Raw genomic sequence first — 19,671 nt, 5'->3', positions numbered from 1 at the left:
TTTAGTCAGCTGGGCTAGCTGATTTGTTGAGTTTTTAAATCCATGAATATACTCGTTTAAAGTAGCATCTGCAGATACTGCAGGATTAGATTATGATAAAAGTTTTGAAGGTTGAGAAGAAAAAGACGTGCCTTCTGTTGTTAGGTGAAGTGACTGGTACTAGACATTAGTCACACACTTTCTTTTTTAAATAGAAGGAGAGAAAAGAAAAACAAAAACCACACAAACAGAGCAGGGAATACACATTAGTAATTACGAAGACTGAAAAAATAATAATGACTAGATTACAGTTTACATGATCCTTGTAGCAACAAAAAGCCTAAGGGAAAATGTTGATATTAACTCTGTGCTTATAACACATACTCTTAAAAGAGATTTAAGGACCATTCATTTTTCCTCTTCCAAAAGTCAGGTTCTTATGCTAGCATTCTTCACTGGCACTGAAGAGTCCCCCATTCTCTGTGCAGTTTTATTTAATAGAGTTAGGTTTGTCAGCATATACCATTTTTTTCAATTTTAGTATACAGCTAGGTTATTAAGACAATCCCGGTGGATAACATAAGCAATTATGTTTACTTTCAGACCTCCTTTTCCAGAATTTGGATGATAAAAATTCCATTTACAATAAATTAGAATGAATATCCCATTTTAAGCCCTCCAGTTTCAGTTCTTGGGAAGTTGTTTGAAAAATAAAAGTGCTTCAGCCTGTAAGGTCGTCACTGTCTAAAAACGTACAGTCTTTAAAAGCATCACAATTCTTTACAATTTTGTTGATATTTTCTAGAACTTTAAAGTGTGCTCTGTAACTAAATGTATGCCCAGAATTTGTATACTTCCCTCACTTGTCCTTTCAGCACAGTTTGTCAGTTCTCGTTTTCTATGCAACAAAACGACAATTCTTTCCTGACCTCCTTCATATACTGGTGTTGGTGGTCTACCCTTTAGCTTACTCTATGCAAGGGTCAGCCCAGAGGGCTGGAATGCCTAATGTTTATTCAGAACTGGTGGACACAAGTGTAATTCCTGTCGTATTCACTGGCATTTCAGCTGCTTCCATCAGTGTTTATGGTTTTGTGCAGCTCAGCTGTTCAAAACCATATCTAAAATAATGTTATTGGAAGTCTGTTAACCAAATGAATGCCCGATCTGATGCCAATCAGCTTTTAACGGAGATATAGCTTTCTATCCTTTCTGGTTCTCATCAAAAAAGGTGCCAAAATTTCTCCCCTTTCCCAATCAGCCAACCCTGTAGGTCTTGCATGCTTAACCTGTGCTATGGGAGCAAGTGAGAGGAACCACCAGACAGCGGGGTTACTCATCGTGGAAGAGTCCCTGTTTCCTTGACCAAGCATAGCTCCTTCAGCACACGTTGTCCCCTCTCCTCATCTCTACGCTACGGCACCATATTTCTCTTGCTCTCTCTCTCACTATCTCTTTTCTGTATCTCTCGGAAATCAGACTGGAGTTCAGAGCACTTTCACTACCTTTTATGAGGTAGAGTGTGATGTCATAGATGGGGGCAGGGCTAGTCAACTTTCTACCCACCCACCCACCTGTGCTGAGGGAGCTACGCTTGAGGCCGGAACCGGTGACTCCTCAACGGTGAGTAACCTCCTGTCTCATCTATATCTTTAACTATCTCTATAGATCTGGGGGTGGAGGGAGAAAACTTGAGAATATGGGGTTTTGGGGGACTTTTGTTAGCTTTTTAATTGTTAACCATAGGGCTCACAGAATAAATTGCATGTGTTGTCTTAGGCACCTGAGAAAAATAATTTCTTTACTGTTGTGAAGTCCTAGAGTTAACGTCACCTGTAAAGCAATGATCGCATTTCATTGCAGAGGTGGTCCATTTACTGGTTCTTAAACTGATCCTTCAGCATTTGTCTCGCATTTTGAAAAGGGCAGACTCTGGTCCCCTTGAACTCAATTGATAAACTTTCATTAATTTAATTACAGTAGTGCTGGGCCATCATTTTTCTGAAGTACTCTGTGATTAAAGATAGATGGTGTTATATATATATTTATTATTGTTAACTGTGGACAATGCCTGTTTATACAGGACAGGGGTTTTATTTTCTATATTCTGTGCTACTGCTTTTATTTGCTTTATCCAGAAAGTTAATGAAGCTGTGCATTGACAATAGGCCAATTATAAGACTTATTTTATAGATGAAATAAAATTCAAAAGTAAATTGTGGAAGATGTAAAATTAAGCTGGAAATCAAATTCCAGGAGATGTAACTGAGATTTAACCTTTGAAATTATAAATCAAAGCATTTGATTTTTTTTTTCTGTGACAAGATCTTGAGATGGGCAGGGATATCGATAACTGAATTTCTTGGTGGGTTTTTTTGTCTCAATACCTAAACGTTACTATTTTCCTTTAAAGCACTGTCTTGTTCCCTATTTCCCTTGGCCCCAAGTGTTATTGCTTCACTGTTTTAATATCCCTCAGCATTTTAAAAAAGACAAGGTGGACTATGAAGACCTTCCTTTCTTGTTTTGCCTCTTGGGTATCTATTAAAGTTGTCAAGATGTCAGAGCTCTCATGCTAAAGGGCAGAAGAAGGATCATATGAAGATTTTGGCCCCTAGGGATAACACAAATCTTGCCGTTCTGGTTAATTTAAAAGCTCTTGACCAGCTCTGTGTGGGGTCTTGTCATATCTCAGTGAAAGGCACTAAAAGGCAGCAATGCATACTCTATAAATCATAGACAAAGGGAGTGCAATCTCTGCATTTTCAGCAGAGGTAGTCCATGGTCTGATTGATGAAGTACTTCTATTCTCAGGTGACTGGGTGGCTTTGAGGAATTGGGTAGAGGATGCAGACCGTTCCATCTTCTGCTCACTGGCATGTATTGGGGATTGGTCAGTCATGATGGATAGATACTCCTCCCTGATGACTCAGTGATGCTCTTTGTATCAATGCATAGGAGAGCTGAATGAAATCGTGGGAGGATGAAAGTCTTGTTTACAAAGCTACCAAAACTTTCACTAATGACCGTTTCCCTTCCTGTCAGAGAGAAAAATAAGGACAAAGAATTGAAAATGGGTTCTCTGACATGTGGGAGCTTTTCTAGCTTTGAATAATGTGTGCAAGGAGTTTTATTACTACTGCTTATTCCTTTGGTAAACCAAACATTGGGGTCTTCAAATCTTCCTTTGCAAAGCCAAGAACTTGTCTAGCAAATTTAGCTTCCCTAGGAAACTTTAATCTTTTCAGTAGGAAAGGAAAAGCAGGTTAGTCAATCTCTAATGTTTCACTGGGAAAACTTTATAGGAACTACTGCTGTTAAAGATGTTTTGAGGTTTGTTCTTTTCAGAGGCAAATGCTTCGAGGTAAAATTTAATTTAGATCCTAAGCACATCCTTTGCTGATGAGTTTACAAAATTGTCTTTGCACATAATTATTCTTGCATAATGCAGGACACTTTAATTTTTGCACAGAATAGGTAAAACATAAAGACCAACTGTATCCTGCCCCTAATCTCACTTCAATGACCTGAAAGCATTTTAGTGGCATAAAGAGGGAAACTATTTCTAAAACTGATATAAGGATTGGGAGCAGGAAATTAGAATTAGTATCATTCAGTAATTAAGGTTAATTAGAGATAGTGATCAGCACTGAGGGGGTATTATGGAACAGAGATGTCAGTGGACTACTTAAAATCCAGAGAAATTTGCTGTCTACATTTTTCTTGTAAGATGAGCAAATTAGCAGTTGGCTGACTTATGTACAGGAGGGAGTTTGTGAAAGGAATGATATTCAGAATGACATAAACTGTTACAAGAATTAACCTGGAATCTGCCCGTGCCAGAGCCAATAACAGTTTCTTATTCATGCAACCCCAGGATGTGAGTTTGCCTGAGTAACTTAACACTTAGAGAATAAATAGCCTAATTTTACATTTACTGAGCTAATTCCCCGTTAAATTATTTTACTGACAGCTACGATTAAAATAAAATTAAAACATCTGAAGTGCACAGATTCCTGTATTTTACGACTTTGGCTTAAATGTGTATTCAGTCAATTGCAATGTTTTGGGGTTTTTTTAACTATATATTATTTACATGTACATAAATTAAAGCAAAATATAAGAAGGCCTAGATTTCAGCTGATTTACTTAGTGTGTAATATGAAACTTTTAAAGCAAATATCTGAGCAACTTCTTCCAATAAATGCCGATGTAAATGATTTAAATCTTCATAAGCATTTTGCAAACTGAAAGTTACTTTATGTAAAGGCATTCTTAAAAATTGTGTTAGTTTACATTTGCAAGCACATTTTGTATTACTGACTCAAAGCAAAACCAGTAACTAATATATTTATACCTATATATTTAAGGAGGTCAGCATTTAAGTTACAGATTTGTTCCTCAGTCATACTGGCAAGGCATGTGCAATACTTTAATGATGTCAGATCATATACAGGAATCGAACATTTATTTCAGTATGATTAAGGTGGCAATGTAAAATTCCCAAATTTTCTGTATTTGCCAAGCTGATTTCTCTTACAAGTTGAATTAAATCTTTGTGGGTTGAGTCTTACCTTCTTTTTCTATACGAGAAGTGAGGGAGAGCTGCGAAATGCACCATCTGTTCGCAAACCGTGTCAGCTGGCAGAGAGCTGCTCATCACCTGCCCTCTCTTGCTGCAGTTTTAGGCTGGTATAGCACCATTGACTCAAAACGAATTACTTTTGCTTTGATCTTGTTTAAGCAAAAGAAGTCACGGCATTCTAGAGGACACTTTATGTTGATTTAAATTGCAATTTCGACCTCAGCTCATTTGAGTTGTCAACAAAAATGCTCAATAACGCTTGGGCTGAGTATAGCAGTTGGAGGAAACAAGAACTGCCTGAATGCCCTGGACTTTCTGTTTCTGCAACAGTCGCATCTTGCATGAAACATGATTCTGTTCAGTCATAATCCTTTGGATTTTTATCAGTCCCATCTGAGTGTCTCAATGGCAAACATCATGGTGTACCTTTGTACAACTGAAAACAGAAGCAAATATTGTCATTATTTCCCTTCTGCAAATGAGAGTACTGAGCTATGCTCAAAGCAGAAAAGACCTGTAGAATCAGGATGAGTTTCAAATGCTACATCTTCCTTCAAGACCAATGTTTCTGTGTCTCCCATTGTATGTTCCAGTTTCCACTCTGGATGGCCAAATAAAAATTAAAACCAGGAGAAAGAGTTCACTGTAGTTAATTAGTACGGTTTAAGAAAGAGTTGTAAAGAAATCTTGCACTAACAGGGCGAGACTACCTCACCCAAGTTGTTCAAAAGATGAGAGTAGGTCTATGGTGAAATGAAAACTGAGTATTTTATTATTCAGAAATATTTTACTTGAATTATGAAGAGGTTTTGCCTATTATCTCCATTGCTATGTTGAAAGTGATTCATCTAGCCAATTGTAAACAGCTGCATATGAGATGTTCACTCCAGGCTTCCTTTATAATTAGTGGAGATCGATAGCCACTTCTAGAAAACATATTCTCATTTCAGTAGGTGCTGGCAACCAGTTAGATTACTAATATCTTTTAAAAAAACCCAGAAGCATGGGCAGGTGTATTAAACAATATATTCTGAGAAACATAGAGATGGGGTAAAAAGGAAACTGCTTAATTTTTTTCTGGACAGAAATATTTAAATTGTTTTGTAAGGAGCATTTATCTATATAAAGTATCTCTCATGGGGCCCCAATCTCATTAGTTTCTGCAGGTTGGAGAGATTTTGTATATTTTATAATATGTGGTTTTCCCCCATTTGACACTCTTGGGGATCAAAAGAGAAGTATTAAGGAAAACAGTCCTAAAAATATTCATTAAGTTTGTTTGAATTCTTGGACTACTGGGTCAAATCCAAGGACAATTGTTTTGCAGACTCACCAGATTCACCGTACTGTCTTTAGGATCTAGTGCAATTTAGGATCTCTAAATAGAATTTAAAAGGTGGAGTACTTTGGCCCATCTCCATAGAAAATGAACCCATGGAAGATCTCAAGTGCTCCATGGTTCCTAGTCTTCTCCACCAAGCACACAAGGAGCCTGGAACGCCTTGGTCCAGTGCCTGGAATTAGGTAGGATGAGGTAGGCTAAGACTTTTTTTATAAAAATGGAGACTCTGAAATCCTTGCACCAAACAGATTGTCTCAATGGTTTTTATGAGCAGCACTACTTTTCTTGTCTGCATTCTCAGAGAAATTGTTCGTTTACAGACATCTGAAGAAATGCTTCTGGGGGTTCTAGTGTCACTAGCTACGAACCGTTCTTGGATCCTGACTTATCTTAAAAGACACTCAGTCACAATTGTTCTGATGCCAAGTAAGTGCAGACAAATCTGTAGATAATCATGACTAACATACAATATTTAAGTTAGGAAAAAGCTTTATAAGAAAAGAGCCAGCGCAGATGCTTTTTTCATTTGGAGATTCTTCTAAATAACAGCAGAGTTTATACCTTCATCTCCTTTACATAATTTCTGGATTAGAGGGAAAATATGGAGATGTGGATGAATTAATTTATTTTTGTGTAGGGAAAACTGTCCTGAAGTAAAAAGCACAGAAACCATTTGGGTTATGTGAATTATTGAGGCCATAGGTACTTTTGCATTTGTTGTTTAGGGAAAATCCATCTAAACCACTGTGTCACAAAAGAGAACAGAGACCAAGTAAATTAGGATTTCCCAGCATGATTATTTTCTGAAGAGAGCAGTGGCTTTAACCAGCTCGTGCGAGCTACTAAATGTTTGTCAGAAATTCATGATATTTTTTCCTACCTTCTACAGTTACTCAGTTGTTTCCCTTTGGATGAGACACTTGCTCTTGTAACAATGAAAACGAGATTGCCAGTATAATTTACACTACTTTTAGATACATCTGCATGTATACAGAAGAGAAGTCTAAGGAGGGATATTGTTGCTTACAACTACCTAATATTAGGATCTAGAAGAGCCAGATCCAGACTTGTCAGAGATGCACAGTGTCAGGAAAAGGTGCAACAGACACGAGTCTTAACGTGGGAAATACCAATTAGATATAAGTAAGAAAAATTTTTACTTCAAGAGCAATGAAATTCAAGTGCAGGGTGGAGTTCTGTGGTCCAGAGATGTGGGAGACGATCCATCCTTGGACGTACTCTGAATTAAGCAAAATCCTGAACAACCTCATCTAGTTCGGTTTGTTTTAAACAGGGAATTGGACTAGGTGACCTCAAAAGATTCTTTTCATCCTAAAGTATTCTATGATTATATGAATATTTGCATGATAAAATGTGAGTAATCAAAATGAGACTTTACAATTCAGAGCAAGATTTTACTCACTGCGATTTATTCTTAATTTACTGTCACCTGTGCTTGTTCTTTCCTTGTGAACTGCAACAGCCTTTAAAATTGTTTCTGTTTTGTTCTGGTTTCATTTGTTTGCAGTATCTAGTAATTCTTACCTGTTTTGCTGGTTTTTAATAACATTCAGTGCAAGCTAAATTTAAAAATGTAATGAACAAATGCATTCACAAATTGTATATTCGGTAGCTGACCAGGGAAAAAGCTTTCTAGTAAGGAAAACTTACTGCATGTTATTTAACCATTGATTGAGTTGGTCAGACAAATAGAACACTTAATTATAAATAGTGTATTTGGAATAGAATGTTAGAATATCCTTTACAGATTATTTGCCATGTATAATTAAGCTAGCTCTGTCAGTGCTGGGACTTTTCTGGAAAGCTGAAATGGGGATCTGTCTTGAAGACTACTGTGGATATTCAATTATTTTTCTTTATTTCATTGCATACTGTTGTAAGGTCCTGGAAAGTGCCCAGGGAATCAAACAGGCAAAGGAAAGTTTTCACTGATTGAGTTGAGCAGCACTGCAAGGACCCTCAGCCCCAAAGAAGTAAAAGCCTTTTAGCACCTCAGAAATGATCAATATCTTGAATGATCAAGCCCTTTATCTGCTTCTGCAAGACATAAAATATACATGAACAGCAGCAGGCAAACGTTAGGAAACGAGGAACAATTGTCCCAGTACTATCTTCCATTCTACAAGAGGATTTCGTTTTATTCATTTGGACTCTGATGTATTGTTTCCAAGCCCTTTTCTGAGGAAAGCCAGCTTCACTGGTAGACCAGCTGTCTTCAAAGTGGCTTTGTGCTGACCTGGGCAAGCATAACTTGAGAGACATTAAGCTATCTGAAGGAGCAAATTTGCCTCAAAATGTGAGAGATCCTCACAGTCGAAGCCATAGAGATAACTATGATATACATAGAGATAATTATGATAACAGATACTATTCCAATACATTTTACGAATTTTTCAGATTAAAAGAGAAGTTGGGAAAACATCACATTTCTCAGCCTTGCTGTCTGAAATCCTGCATTATGCTGCTTTTCTTTTTGTTTTCATTGTGACAAAGTCAGGAGGAATAGCAGCAGATAACACATTATAATGTAAAGAATGTAGTGTTTCTGTGCTTTATTGATTATTTTTATCCAAAGTCTCCTGCATTTTATCACTGAGAGTGCACTTCCCAGCCAACCAGACATGATTTGGACTCCCTTCAGGTAAGACTGTACGAAAGACATGCTTTTCTTGTTATTATACCTGTTCTCTAGATAAAGAACAAAAGGTTTGCTTCCAAAACTCCATTTGAAAGAGCACTTGATTACTTTGGGCTTTAAAAAAAGATATCTATCTTTAAATTGCATACAAACCAGACCTCAGGAGGAGGGAGATCAGTAGCACAGACTATTTAGATATCCTATATTTCCTCTTTCAGATTAACTGCAGTTGGATATGAAAGTGGAAATTCATACTGAGATGCTTTTGACAGAGTCCTGTCTGCCTTTTTTGTCTGTGACATCAGATTCAGACAATGTCATATCTTGTGTAGACTTCTGGGCTATGAATCCCTGTGTAAACTGGTGTATACAATCGTGGTGATACACAGACCACTTTCATAAAGTTTTGCATTAACGACTTTTTAAATTGGGCCTGATACTGAGTTTTGATAGACCTCTTACTCTGATTTTCTTCACTAAGCCTTCTGCCAGTAACAAAAAAATCTTATTTATAATTTGAGTTAGCCTATCCTGTCAAATATAGTTCAGACTTCATTGTTGCAGACATTTTATCTTCACCTGGAAGATTAGGTAGGAGCCTATCTTCAAATCAGTCATACAAAAGTCCTTTTAATCATCCGAGAATTCAGATCAAAACATTCCATGGGACAGAATGATTTTAAAGTTGTCAATGTGATTGTACTATTTTGCTACAATTAGTAATGCAACTGTGGTGGACATCAGATAATAATATTTTTAGGTGATTTTCCTAAATTTTACAGAGTTAGTATTCTTATTTTATCATAAACTTAGATTGCTTCTTCATTTAATGAATGAAGTATGACACCCCCAATTTTAGCGATATCCAGTGTTGAATTGTATTTTATGATTATATTTATACCTATATATTGTTTTTAGTTTCATACTAAGTATTCTCCTCAAAGCAAATTGTGATATCATTTTGTCTTTTAGCCTTTTTTTTCTTTTAAAATAGCCTGGAATAAGTAAATCAACTGTATAAATGCATCTCTACAAATTCTCTGTATTATGTCTGTTTATCTTTTATTTGGAATGCCAGTATTGGGAATATTTTTATACGCTTATGCTTTTTCAAACTGGCATAAAGCAGTCGGTATCCTGTTGACCTTGTAAATTAAACATCTGGTTTAAAATGGCAATAGTCCAGAGAGGACAGAAGATACCCTAAGAGATGGCAGCCTTTGTTAAATACAACTAAATGGGTTTCTTACCTTTAATTGAAAAAATGCAGATGAGTACAGTTATTCAGTGGATTGGCCACCGATAAAACACAACTACCCCCAAAATGAATTAAATATTCAACAGGTATAAAGAAGTCAGTTAATTGGAATCAAATGTGAAAATAAGTATCTAGGAAAAGAGGAATATAACACTATTTTCTCTACGTAGCCCCAGATCTCTTTCTAACGCCATGACAGCCACTTTACATTCCAAATAATGACATTTTGTTTGGTTTAGAATTTCAAATGTATAGGGTAGTTTTCTCACAATGGATCCATATGTAGCAAAAACGTTATGTGTGTTTTCAAGTGACTGACTGAAATATGACTTTGGCCGTTGCACAGAAGTGCTGACAAATAGCAGACGTCTCCTACCATAGGGATGAGAGCATTTGCATAGCAAATCGGCCATTCTTGCATTGGCTGTCACTAATAGTATCATGTTTTATGCATGAAATGTGCCACAGAAACGTAAGACAGAAGTGTGAATGAGATTTCTTACATATATCTTACATACATATGTAGGACTGGATTTACTATTAAGCACAGCTGAGAGGAAAATATTCTGTCGCAGAAGAATGTAATCTGGGAAAATTATATTCCTGATTTATCCTCCAGATTCATAATTGCTTCATGTAACCTTAGTTGCTCGAGCGGCTCTTAATTGACTTTTGATTTGTGATTTGTTGTTTGTGACCTGTCCAAAAAAGTAAGAACTTGCTTTGAAAAGCAGGACAAGCAGGGAATGCACCCCAGTTTCACAGACAGCCCTAAGGGTTTGCAATGCCTAAATTACCTCCTGAAGGACACAAATCAAGTCTTAGCCAAGAGTATTCAAAGAGTTACAAAATCTTTTTCAACATTTTAAAGAAATGACAATTTCTCCTCCCAATCTGTGCAAAGTAAACCAGACTAAACCATTTATCAATAATTACTGATACTATTTTTTTGCATTCATACAAGGTCAATATAGGTAATTGTTAGCATCTAAGCTGTCTTTCTGCATAACTAATACATAGGATCCTGAATTAATGTGCATTAAAAATGTCCAATAGTTATGTTTAAACTAGAGTGTACATTTTAAGCAAAAACATCCAATATTGATTTCACAATTTCTAGAGATAGAATCACTGTTTTTTCATGAGTTCTTCTGATTAATATCACTGCTAAAAATTTTCAGCTAATTAATAGCTAAAATGACCTGCTTCACTTCTCAGCCATTAAGCTGTTATACCTTTGTCTAATCTGTTGAACCTGCAATATTATTAGCATTTCTGTTACTATGTATTTCCTGATTTTGATCAACTCATTTTTTAATCATGTACTTCATTAATGGACATAACAGATCTGACTGAATCCCATATAAGATGGTTTTTGTTCTTGAGGTTCTTTAATTTTTTTTTCCATTTCCATGGTGTTCAGGTTCCAGGCTTTTAACAGGAATATGAATATTTTAAAGCTGAAAAATGGTTCCTCCAAGAGTCCACTGCAAAAAGTCACTGTTTAGCAATGATTTTTTTTGGTGTATATATATGCTTCTGGAAACTTAGCTATTTGAGAATTTGGAATCATTCTGTATGTGCCTTGTTAATTTTGTATCAGCTGAGTTTTTAATTGAACTGTCATGTAATACCAAGCAAAACATCTTTCAAAGGTCCAATTATATCAGCAGCATTGTTTTAAGCAATCCAAAGTTTAATCACATCAAAGTATGATGTAGGTTACTTTGAAAATATTTTTACCCACAAAACCGTTTGGTTACCGTTAACCGTATTTCTTTCCTCCCTGTGTTTATGGTTCCTGTCATAGACATCGAATTATTTTATTTGGAAGTGCCATTATCTGAACTGGCCTGTAATTTCACAGGTGGTTCTACTTGCACTGCTCAAAAATTTCCAGACTAGGAACTGTAGCCAATTCTTTTGATGTCTTCCCCCACTTTTCGAGGTTTACTAAAATCAAAATTAGTAATATAGAATATTTTTAAATAACCGGCTCTTTAAAACTACCTATACTATGCGCTTGCTCACTGGAATTACAGGTTGTTTTTTTTTCTCTATTTCCATTTTTGTGGTACTATTTCTTATTATAAAAATGAAGATATTTTCCGGAAATTAAATTTTCTCCTTTCTAAAAACTGTGGTATAGTCCTTCCCCATTACAGTGGTGTAACAACGCAGGGAGAACATCTCTTTTCATTTGCGTTACTGTTAAGGACAAAATTTTCCGTCTTCATTCTCTCCCGCTTCTTCAGCTATTTTGGTATTGTAATTGCTGGTTATTTTACTTAGATTACGTGTCTATGTAAAAGAAGCAAAAAATCTTGATTGTCACAAGATTCTGGAAAATTCCACATACAGTGTAGGAAAAATGCAGCACAGCTTATAAGCAGATCAAAAACTCCTTGAAGCCTTATAGATTTTTTTGGGAAAAAAAACCAAAAAAAACCCCAAAAAAACAAAACTGAAATTATCTTCTTGGCAGATATTAGGCTCTGCAGCTCAAGTGTTCTATCCTTGCATTTGCTAATTGCAAAGTTAGCTTGTAGCAGAACCTTTTTTTTAGATTTTCTGAATGATTTATGCCATCCCTGGGCAGATGGCAGTTTTAACCTGAATAAGCAACCGGCTCCAGTGCAGTGATTCTTAAGTTCTTTATCAATTTTGAATTTTCTCTAGCATTCTCTCTTCTTGGACTTTTATGGACTGATAACCTACATTTATCTCAGGTTTAGGAGGGTTTTTTTCTCCTAAATGGAGGCAAATATGTTTGTAAAGAGATCTAAGTACCAGAACACTATTACTTTGTGTAGCAAGTCAAAGGCTCTGTTAGCTGTTAGCATTGAAAGCTGTCGTTCTATTCACAATTCCCTGAACCATTGCTAGGGAGTGAAGTTTGCCTTCTGTACTGTGCAATAATTTCCTAGTGGGGCTTTCGTTTGAAATGTTAATTTTCCTTCTTATTTTTTTTATTATTAACAATATCTGTTTGGGAAAACACATCTGTTTCTATGCCCAGATTTTTTAAGGATTTAATGCACTAAGGGCTTGATTCACTGCCGCCTCCTTCCAGCTTTATGCCACTGTAGCTTTGCTGATTATCAAGCACAGCTTAAAAACGAAGTAACACGGTGGCGTAGTAAGATCTAAATGTTAATGGGAATGACGTTCATTCAGTTTAATTCTTCTTTACTGAGCCATAATACAAGCAAGGAGCTGGAGGCAATAAGAAAATCATTGGAAGTGCTTAGGTAGCCAAATTGGATACATGGGATGGCTACCAGCAGATTCTGGAGAACACTCGTAGCCTAATACTGTTATGGGGGTTTTATGTCTCTTTTCTAATTCCAGAACTTGAAAGCATTTTACAATATGAATGGATATTAAGGGCAAGGACTAAGTATCTGCATGTGAAATTGTGATTAATAATGGCGAAAATAACGGGCTCTTATCTACTTTAACAGCAGATTGAAACTAGAGATAATTAAAATGGCATCAGAATATGTAACGTGGTTTTGTAGAAGACATCATTGCAATCCGCATCCGATTTTGCAGAAGCACGTGCTTCTGCTCACCCTTATTGATCTACTCCATAAAATTACTAATGTGTTTAAAGATGTAGATTGCATCTTTTGTATGGTTTTAAGCATCTAATTTAGGTGTCTCCTCATTTCAAAATACTTCCTTTAATCGTTCTGTTCCTTAATATATGCCCTGCGTAAAACAGCTACCAGAACTCTTTTCATAAAGAAACACCGGAAAATGTGAGGCTATTAGAAACCTTCAATAAATAGAATTCATTCAGGAGTGTGCAATATAGGCTTGATCCAGTCAGTTTATCCACATTGATTATGAAGTAAATACTATTTGACGGCATCACTTTATATTCAATATCAATCCACTAACGTTTCCAAAGGAAACATTTAACAATGAATAATGCTTGATTGTAGATCTCTGCAGTAAATTAGAATATCCTAATTTAATAGAGTATGATCTGTTATTTCCCAACAAACATACAGATTGCTTTATAAATCATGCAGTAGTATGGTTATAAAATAAAACTATGCTGAATTATATTTCATTACTCCCTATTGAACAGTCATGTTTCTGCCATTTAATGTAATTTTCCATCTTTTAACTTAGTTTCTTTCACTAACAGAAAATACAAATCAGTCCTGAGGAAAAATATTTACTGGGGGCAGGCAATTAGCTATGCATTTCAGAGAATGGCACCAAGTACGTGAAAATCATTGAAATGCTTTCTTGTTTTTCACCTCACTGTATGTAGCTGCTTGTGTATTTAATGAATCATAATGAGTTTAACACCATAGCTGAGGATTTAAAAAATAATAGATAAGTCTATAGATTAATGTGGTTCCAGACACAGACTTTCTCTAATATCTATTATTGTTCACGTCAGTCACTGACACTACGGAAAGAGGTTTCTCCTGAACTCTTCTTCTGTTAATGATCCAAAATACTTGAGGTGAAGTATAATATGGTCTTCGTTATTGCCTTATGAGTATTTATCCTGGCTACCATGCTTAGAATTTATGTTAAGGAATCGTATTTTCCCGAAGTATGGAGCAGGAAAGGTTTGGAGGGAGACAGTCCTTTTATACTAATTCAAAATAGCTAAGAACTTACTGAGCAAGTGGGGTGGAATTAAAGAGTTAAAATAATATTACATACAAAATCATTCCTACAAACTGGAAAAGACTAACAAAAAAATAAGGCAGCTTCCATGGAAGAACTGAAAGGCTTTGTCACAAAGAGTATATCCCACTTTTTCAGTATTTGGGAAAGGGATAACTGAGCATCCTAAACAGTAGCCTGGGTTGCTACAGTACTTAAGAGTGTATTTTTAGCACCTGCTAATTTGAGGATGTCCAGTTGTATTTGGGAAGTGCCTAATCTGCATTTTGGAGCATTGAGACATTGCTTTGAAAGTCCCATTATACGTTTAAATCCTTTTGAAAGATTTGGCCAGGGATAAAGTCTTAATTTCAGTGTATGATGGAAGCTTGTTGTCTGGAAGTCCCAAAGGTTTGAAGTTCAACAATTCTTAAGGCCTCTCACATTTGGAGGACCCAGGAACCTCAGGCAGATTGCTACATGGGAGAAATACATAATCATAAAGTAAGATTCCTTGTGAACATAAGTAGCTCAAATATTACAGTAGCTACAAAAGCCTGCAGTTAACTGTTTCATCTTTTTATTTCTTTAGGGGTTTCAAAATCTCCTTTCATCTTTTCAGATGGGATTCTCTAACAAGCTCAGCACTGGCCTCACACTGTTCCTGTAGGCATCATTGGGGGTGTTATCCTGGGCTTAATAGGAATAATTAGAACAAACCTGAACACTTGGAAAAAACCCTGTTGACCTGTTTTGCAGTTTTTGACATGTTAAACTATTTTTTTAAAGGTTTAAGTGAGAAGTCTTGTGTTTTTGTGAAAAAAAGAGGCAACTGCTTCACCAAGAATCACCAACAAAAAAAACTAGACAACACAAGCTTTTCCTTTGAATTATTAAAAAATCTAATGCGAGTTACCACAGTCTTACCGTTACAGTTTGGTGCATATTGTTGCTGGTGCTTGTTACTTCAAGCTGCTTGATTAATCCTGAGGGAGAGGATTCATTTCATCTTTAATGAGATCCGAGAGCATCCCGACTTCAGTCAGGAAATGGTCCAGTGATTCAGTTGTGGACTAACCTTGCTGTATTTCATTTTCTTTTCTATTCGTAGCTGGACAGTGCCACTTCTCTCATCCAGGCAGCTAAAAATCTGATGAACGCTGTGGTCCTTACAGTGAAAGCTTCATATGTGGCTTCTACTAAATATCAGAAGGTCTATGGTACCGCTGCAGTGAACTCACCAGTTGTATCTTGGAAGATGAAGGCCCCTGAGAAGAAGCCTCTAGTAAAGAGAGAAAAACCAGAGGAATATCAGACAAGAGTGAGAAGAGGATCCCAGAAGAAACATATTTCCCCTGTACAGGCCTTAAGTGAATTTAAAGCGATGGATTCATTCTAAACCACTAAGCTTTACCAGGAGGGTTTTATATTCTTTTTTTGTATGCATACCTGCCGACTTGTATGCGTCTGGCATGGGGTGGGGGGAAGCAGTGTTGATTTGCATGCAACCTGAGATTCTATCAAAGTGATTAACTTTCTGCAATGCCAAAATTTAGGGCATTCTCTTCTAATGTTAAATGGACTTATTCCAAGCTTAATTTTTGAACTAAACTATAGCGTTGAATTGGCCAAAGAATTTGCATCACAGGGGTATGTGTGGATTAAATAATAAGTCTAAACCGAGAAATTTTTGTGCATGCAAGAAACATTAGGTTGGCAGGTATATTAAGTGAAAAAAAAAAGGAATTGTAATGGTAGACCATAAAGCTTGTATTGCTTCTGTTCCAGTGCAAAAATGTACTAGCCAATATGCTTAAATGTGTGGCCCAATAATGAAATGATATAACTTTTAAGTCATCCTCATTATAGTATGTGAATTTTTAAACCAGATACAAAGTAATTCATCTTAAAAATACTTCTTTTAAACCATATTTTGTTCTTTATATTCTAGTAGTGTTATGATTGCTCACATTTCAACTAATCCCATTAATATGACCAGAGGTTTACTTTTGCCAATTGAATTCCTTATGGTGGAGTATGAAGCACAATATGGTGATTGACATTGCCTTTTATATTATGATTATTATTATTATAATATTAGTAATAGAAGACCTGGTGATGGAATGTTTAGAGACACAGAAACTGCCAGTGTGAGAATTTAGAGGCAAATGTGTAGGTGTAGCTTGGATTACAGGTATCTGACATACCATTGTAACCACTAACTCAATAAACTCATTTAACCTTGGAATCCTTAATATGGCTCGTCTCTTTTAATGCAGAAATATCTTCTGAATCATAATTGATGTAAACAGTGATTCATTTTGCCTCAGGCTTCCCTTCTTTCTTTGGAGGGGGGTTGTTTGGGGTTTTTTTGTTTATTTGGCATTCGTTTGGTTGGTTTTGTGAAGGTAAAACAACATTACATTCATTTTCCTATTTTTTATAATCAGGATAGCCAAACACGGTCAGCGGGTCAGATCCAGAGTTTAAATCTGAGACAACTTTAAGCATCAGTACATATAAGACATATGTGTCAAGTGTGAGTTGAAGCTTCTTCTTTAAATACAATGCCTCAGAAATGTCATAGAGGTATTTCAATTTATTAAGCTTATAAGGTTGACATCTCAGAATCTTGGAAATCATCTCTTGTGTCACACTGTATAGACCTCTATTAAAAGCACTGTGCAAAGAAATGCAACTTAAGAGAACATTCATGACATCACAAGGGATTTGAAACACTGTGATAAACAACAACGTATACCGTAAGAGACAGGTATATCCCATATTGTGTTCTTGAGAGATGTTTGCTTCTGTCAGATATGCTGTTTGCTCCTTAGAACAGCAATGTAGCAAATTTTATTCTATTGCCCTCCTACAAAATCTATATAAAGAAATTTAGTCTCAGAAGCCTTTTAGGAAATTACTATTTTTACTTTGTTTAGTTGTACTGCATAGTAAAAAGATTCCCTAATCAGAACTGGAGACTGTACATGTGATTAAAATGCATTAGAAGTTGTCGGGAAGTCATTGAAGAGCTTTCACTATAATGCCCTTATGTCTGATATAGGCTGGCCCTAATGTCTGACATAGGCTGGCATTATTTGTGGTACCAATAAAATACCTAAAAGTAATCAGGATATTCACCAGCAAAATTAGAGAGGCAAAGATGGATACTGAGTTTAAAGAAAAAACATCAAATAGCAGACCAATAAATACATCCTAGTATGGTGCATGAAGAAAGAAAATAGGCAATTGGCCACAAATAAAAGTATTAATACATAGGAACATGAGAAAGATTACTAAGTCTGGAATTGCTTTCATATAAGGAGAGGCTAAATAAGGTAAGGCTATGAGATTAATAAATAAGGAACAAGTTCAGCAAGTTCAATATCAAAAAAAAAAACACCACCTTTTTAAAAAAGGTAACTTGTGGAATTCATTTTCACAATGTCACAGTTGTCACAGTGATAACGATTCCATTGCCTACTCCGACCAATAATTTATCCCACAGACTTTCCATCTAGCGATCTTACAGATCTGAAAGAACTAGCAAACTTCTCAATCTAATATAAAGTGTAGGAATAAAAGAATGCACGCAAATTTTGGAAAGGTTCACCTCCTCCAGTCGTCCACTGTCAGCAGGGAACTCCTGTCACCAGCATAGTGTGATGAAGAATACTGGACCTCCACAGCCTTCGATCTGAAAGCTGCATCTGTTTCTCGTGAGTATCATCTTGGTTCACAAACCAAATATATGGATAACATACATATTACAGTGTACATACAACCTTGAAAAATTTCTCCCTGAATTGTACCTAGAGAAACAATTACATTGCTGTTTCTAGAAATTACAATTATATGTTTCTTGATGACGGAACATTTTTTTTGCTTCCAGCAAAATGATGAACATACAGCAAATGACTGGTTTGAAGGTCAATGTAGAGGTCAGGCAGGCACCCTTGAGCTTGGGGTAGTTTCCATCCTAGTGTGGGCTTCCTTGCTGTGGTCACTGTTCTTGTTATTTCTTGCTGAGAAGCCTGAAGCCCAAGTTACAAGAGTGAGTTAAATGCTCCTTCCAGAAATGGCTGTATCTTTTGACCTGCGGCCATGAAGAGTAGGCTAGAGAAAGGGATTTGGCTTATATCCCATCTTAATAAAATATGGAAAAAGGAGCAGCAGAGTATTTCAGTTTATAGTAAACTTCTTCATCAAGAACAGCAGCCAATTTCTGAATTAAGTCGTCAGAGAAAATAGCCTGAGAACTTTTAAGTAACTTTCAAAGTAATTTTCTTAATATTATTTTTTTTTCTTATGGGTTTATTTATTGAATTAAGAATTTGAAAGTGAGAAGAAGAGTTCAAATAGCTAAATATGTATTTTAGGTCAAGGAGCTCCTGAGCAAGGCACGTTACTATAATACAAAGGAATATGAGTTTTGGATGGGCCAAAGAAATGAAACTTGAGTGTAGTAAAATAACTTAGTACATTATTCATACGTAGCACTTTCTTATCCCTGATCCCCAGTGATCTCAATTACATCATTAAATTTATACATGATTTTAAGTGCTTGGCTGCATATAAATGATAGTATTCATATGCTTAAAGTTGAACAAATGCTTTGATAATAAGGAAGCAGGGGATAAAGCTCAGCACAGATTCACTTTGATCCAGTATTTTCTCTCTACTGTGTCCTTAGAGTGTGAAACACCAATCAATAATTCAGTTCTTTTACATTTTAAAAAGAGGTGGACCAAGGTATGGGAATGTAGTGGGAAATAATTCCAAAAAGGCAAAAATACTGGGTATTTTGATATCTAGCACATTGTTTTGTATTTCCACATGAAAGCTGGCCAAAACAAGTTTCTTGTGTCTCTATGAGAATTGAGTTTAATAAAGACGATGTATATTTATAGGCTTAAAATGACATTTCCACATATAAAAATTTATATTTCCAGGGGATTTTTAAGCAAAACCCAAGTGTTTCATTTTGTTTTGTTTTAAATGAACTTCCCCAGTGTGAATCTAAATTAAAGGCTTATATCAGAAATTAGGCAATGCGCCTCCTTTCACTCTGTAAATATGCCTTCAGACAGTCTTCCAGATCAGACTTGGTTGTTCGGTTATTTTTGCAATGCAGAGGATGAATACATATGTGGTGAAGGTAGGAAGCTGGAAGAGAGAAAGCGGGATTTTTTTGTTTGAACCTTGTCAGT

At 36.0% G+C, this 19,671-nt stretch overlaps 1 protein-coding gene across 1 annotated transcript in view; it reads left to right on the top strand.

The window, feature by feature from the left end:
- Window positions 1-16,607, top strand: part of CTNNA2 (catenin alpha 2) — a 498,767-nt gene extending 482,160 nt beyond the window's left edge. The window contains exon 18 of the mRNA XM_065633244.1: window positions 15,570-16,607. Within this exon, the coding sequence (XP_065489316.1) occupies window positions 15,570-15,857 (288 nt within the window). The 3' untranslated portion in view covers window positions 15,858-16,607. The remainder of the gene's footprint in view (window positions 1-15,569) is intronic.
- The last annotated feature ends 3,064 nt before the right edge of the window (window positions 16,608-19,671 follow it).

The sequence above is a fragment of the Caloenas nicobarica genome, chromosome 4, assembly GCF_036013445.1.
Source record: "Caloenas nicobarica isolate bCalNic1 chromosome 4, bCalNic1.hap1, whole genome shotgun sequence".
In the NCBI taxonomy this organism is placed as follows: Eukaryota; Metazoa; Chordata; class Aves; order Columbiformes; family Columbidae; genus Caloenas; species Caloenas nicobarica.
Note: the sequence above shows the minus strand (reverse complement) of the source record. Positions and strands in the feature narration are given on the sequence as shown.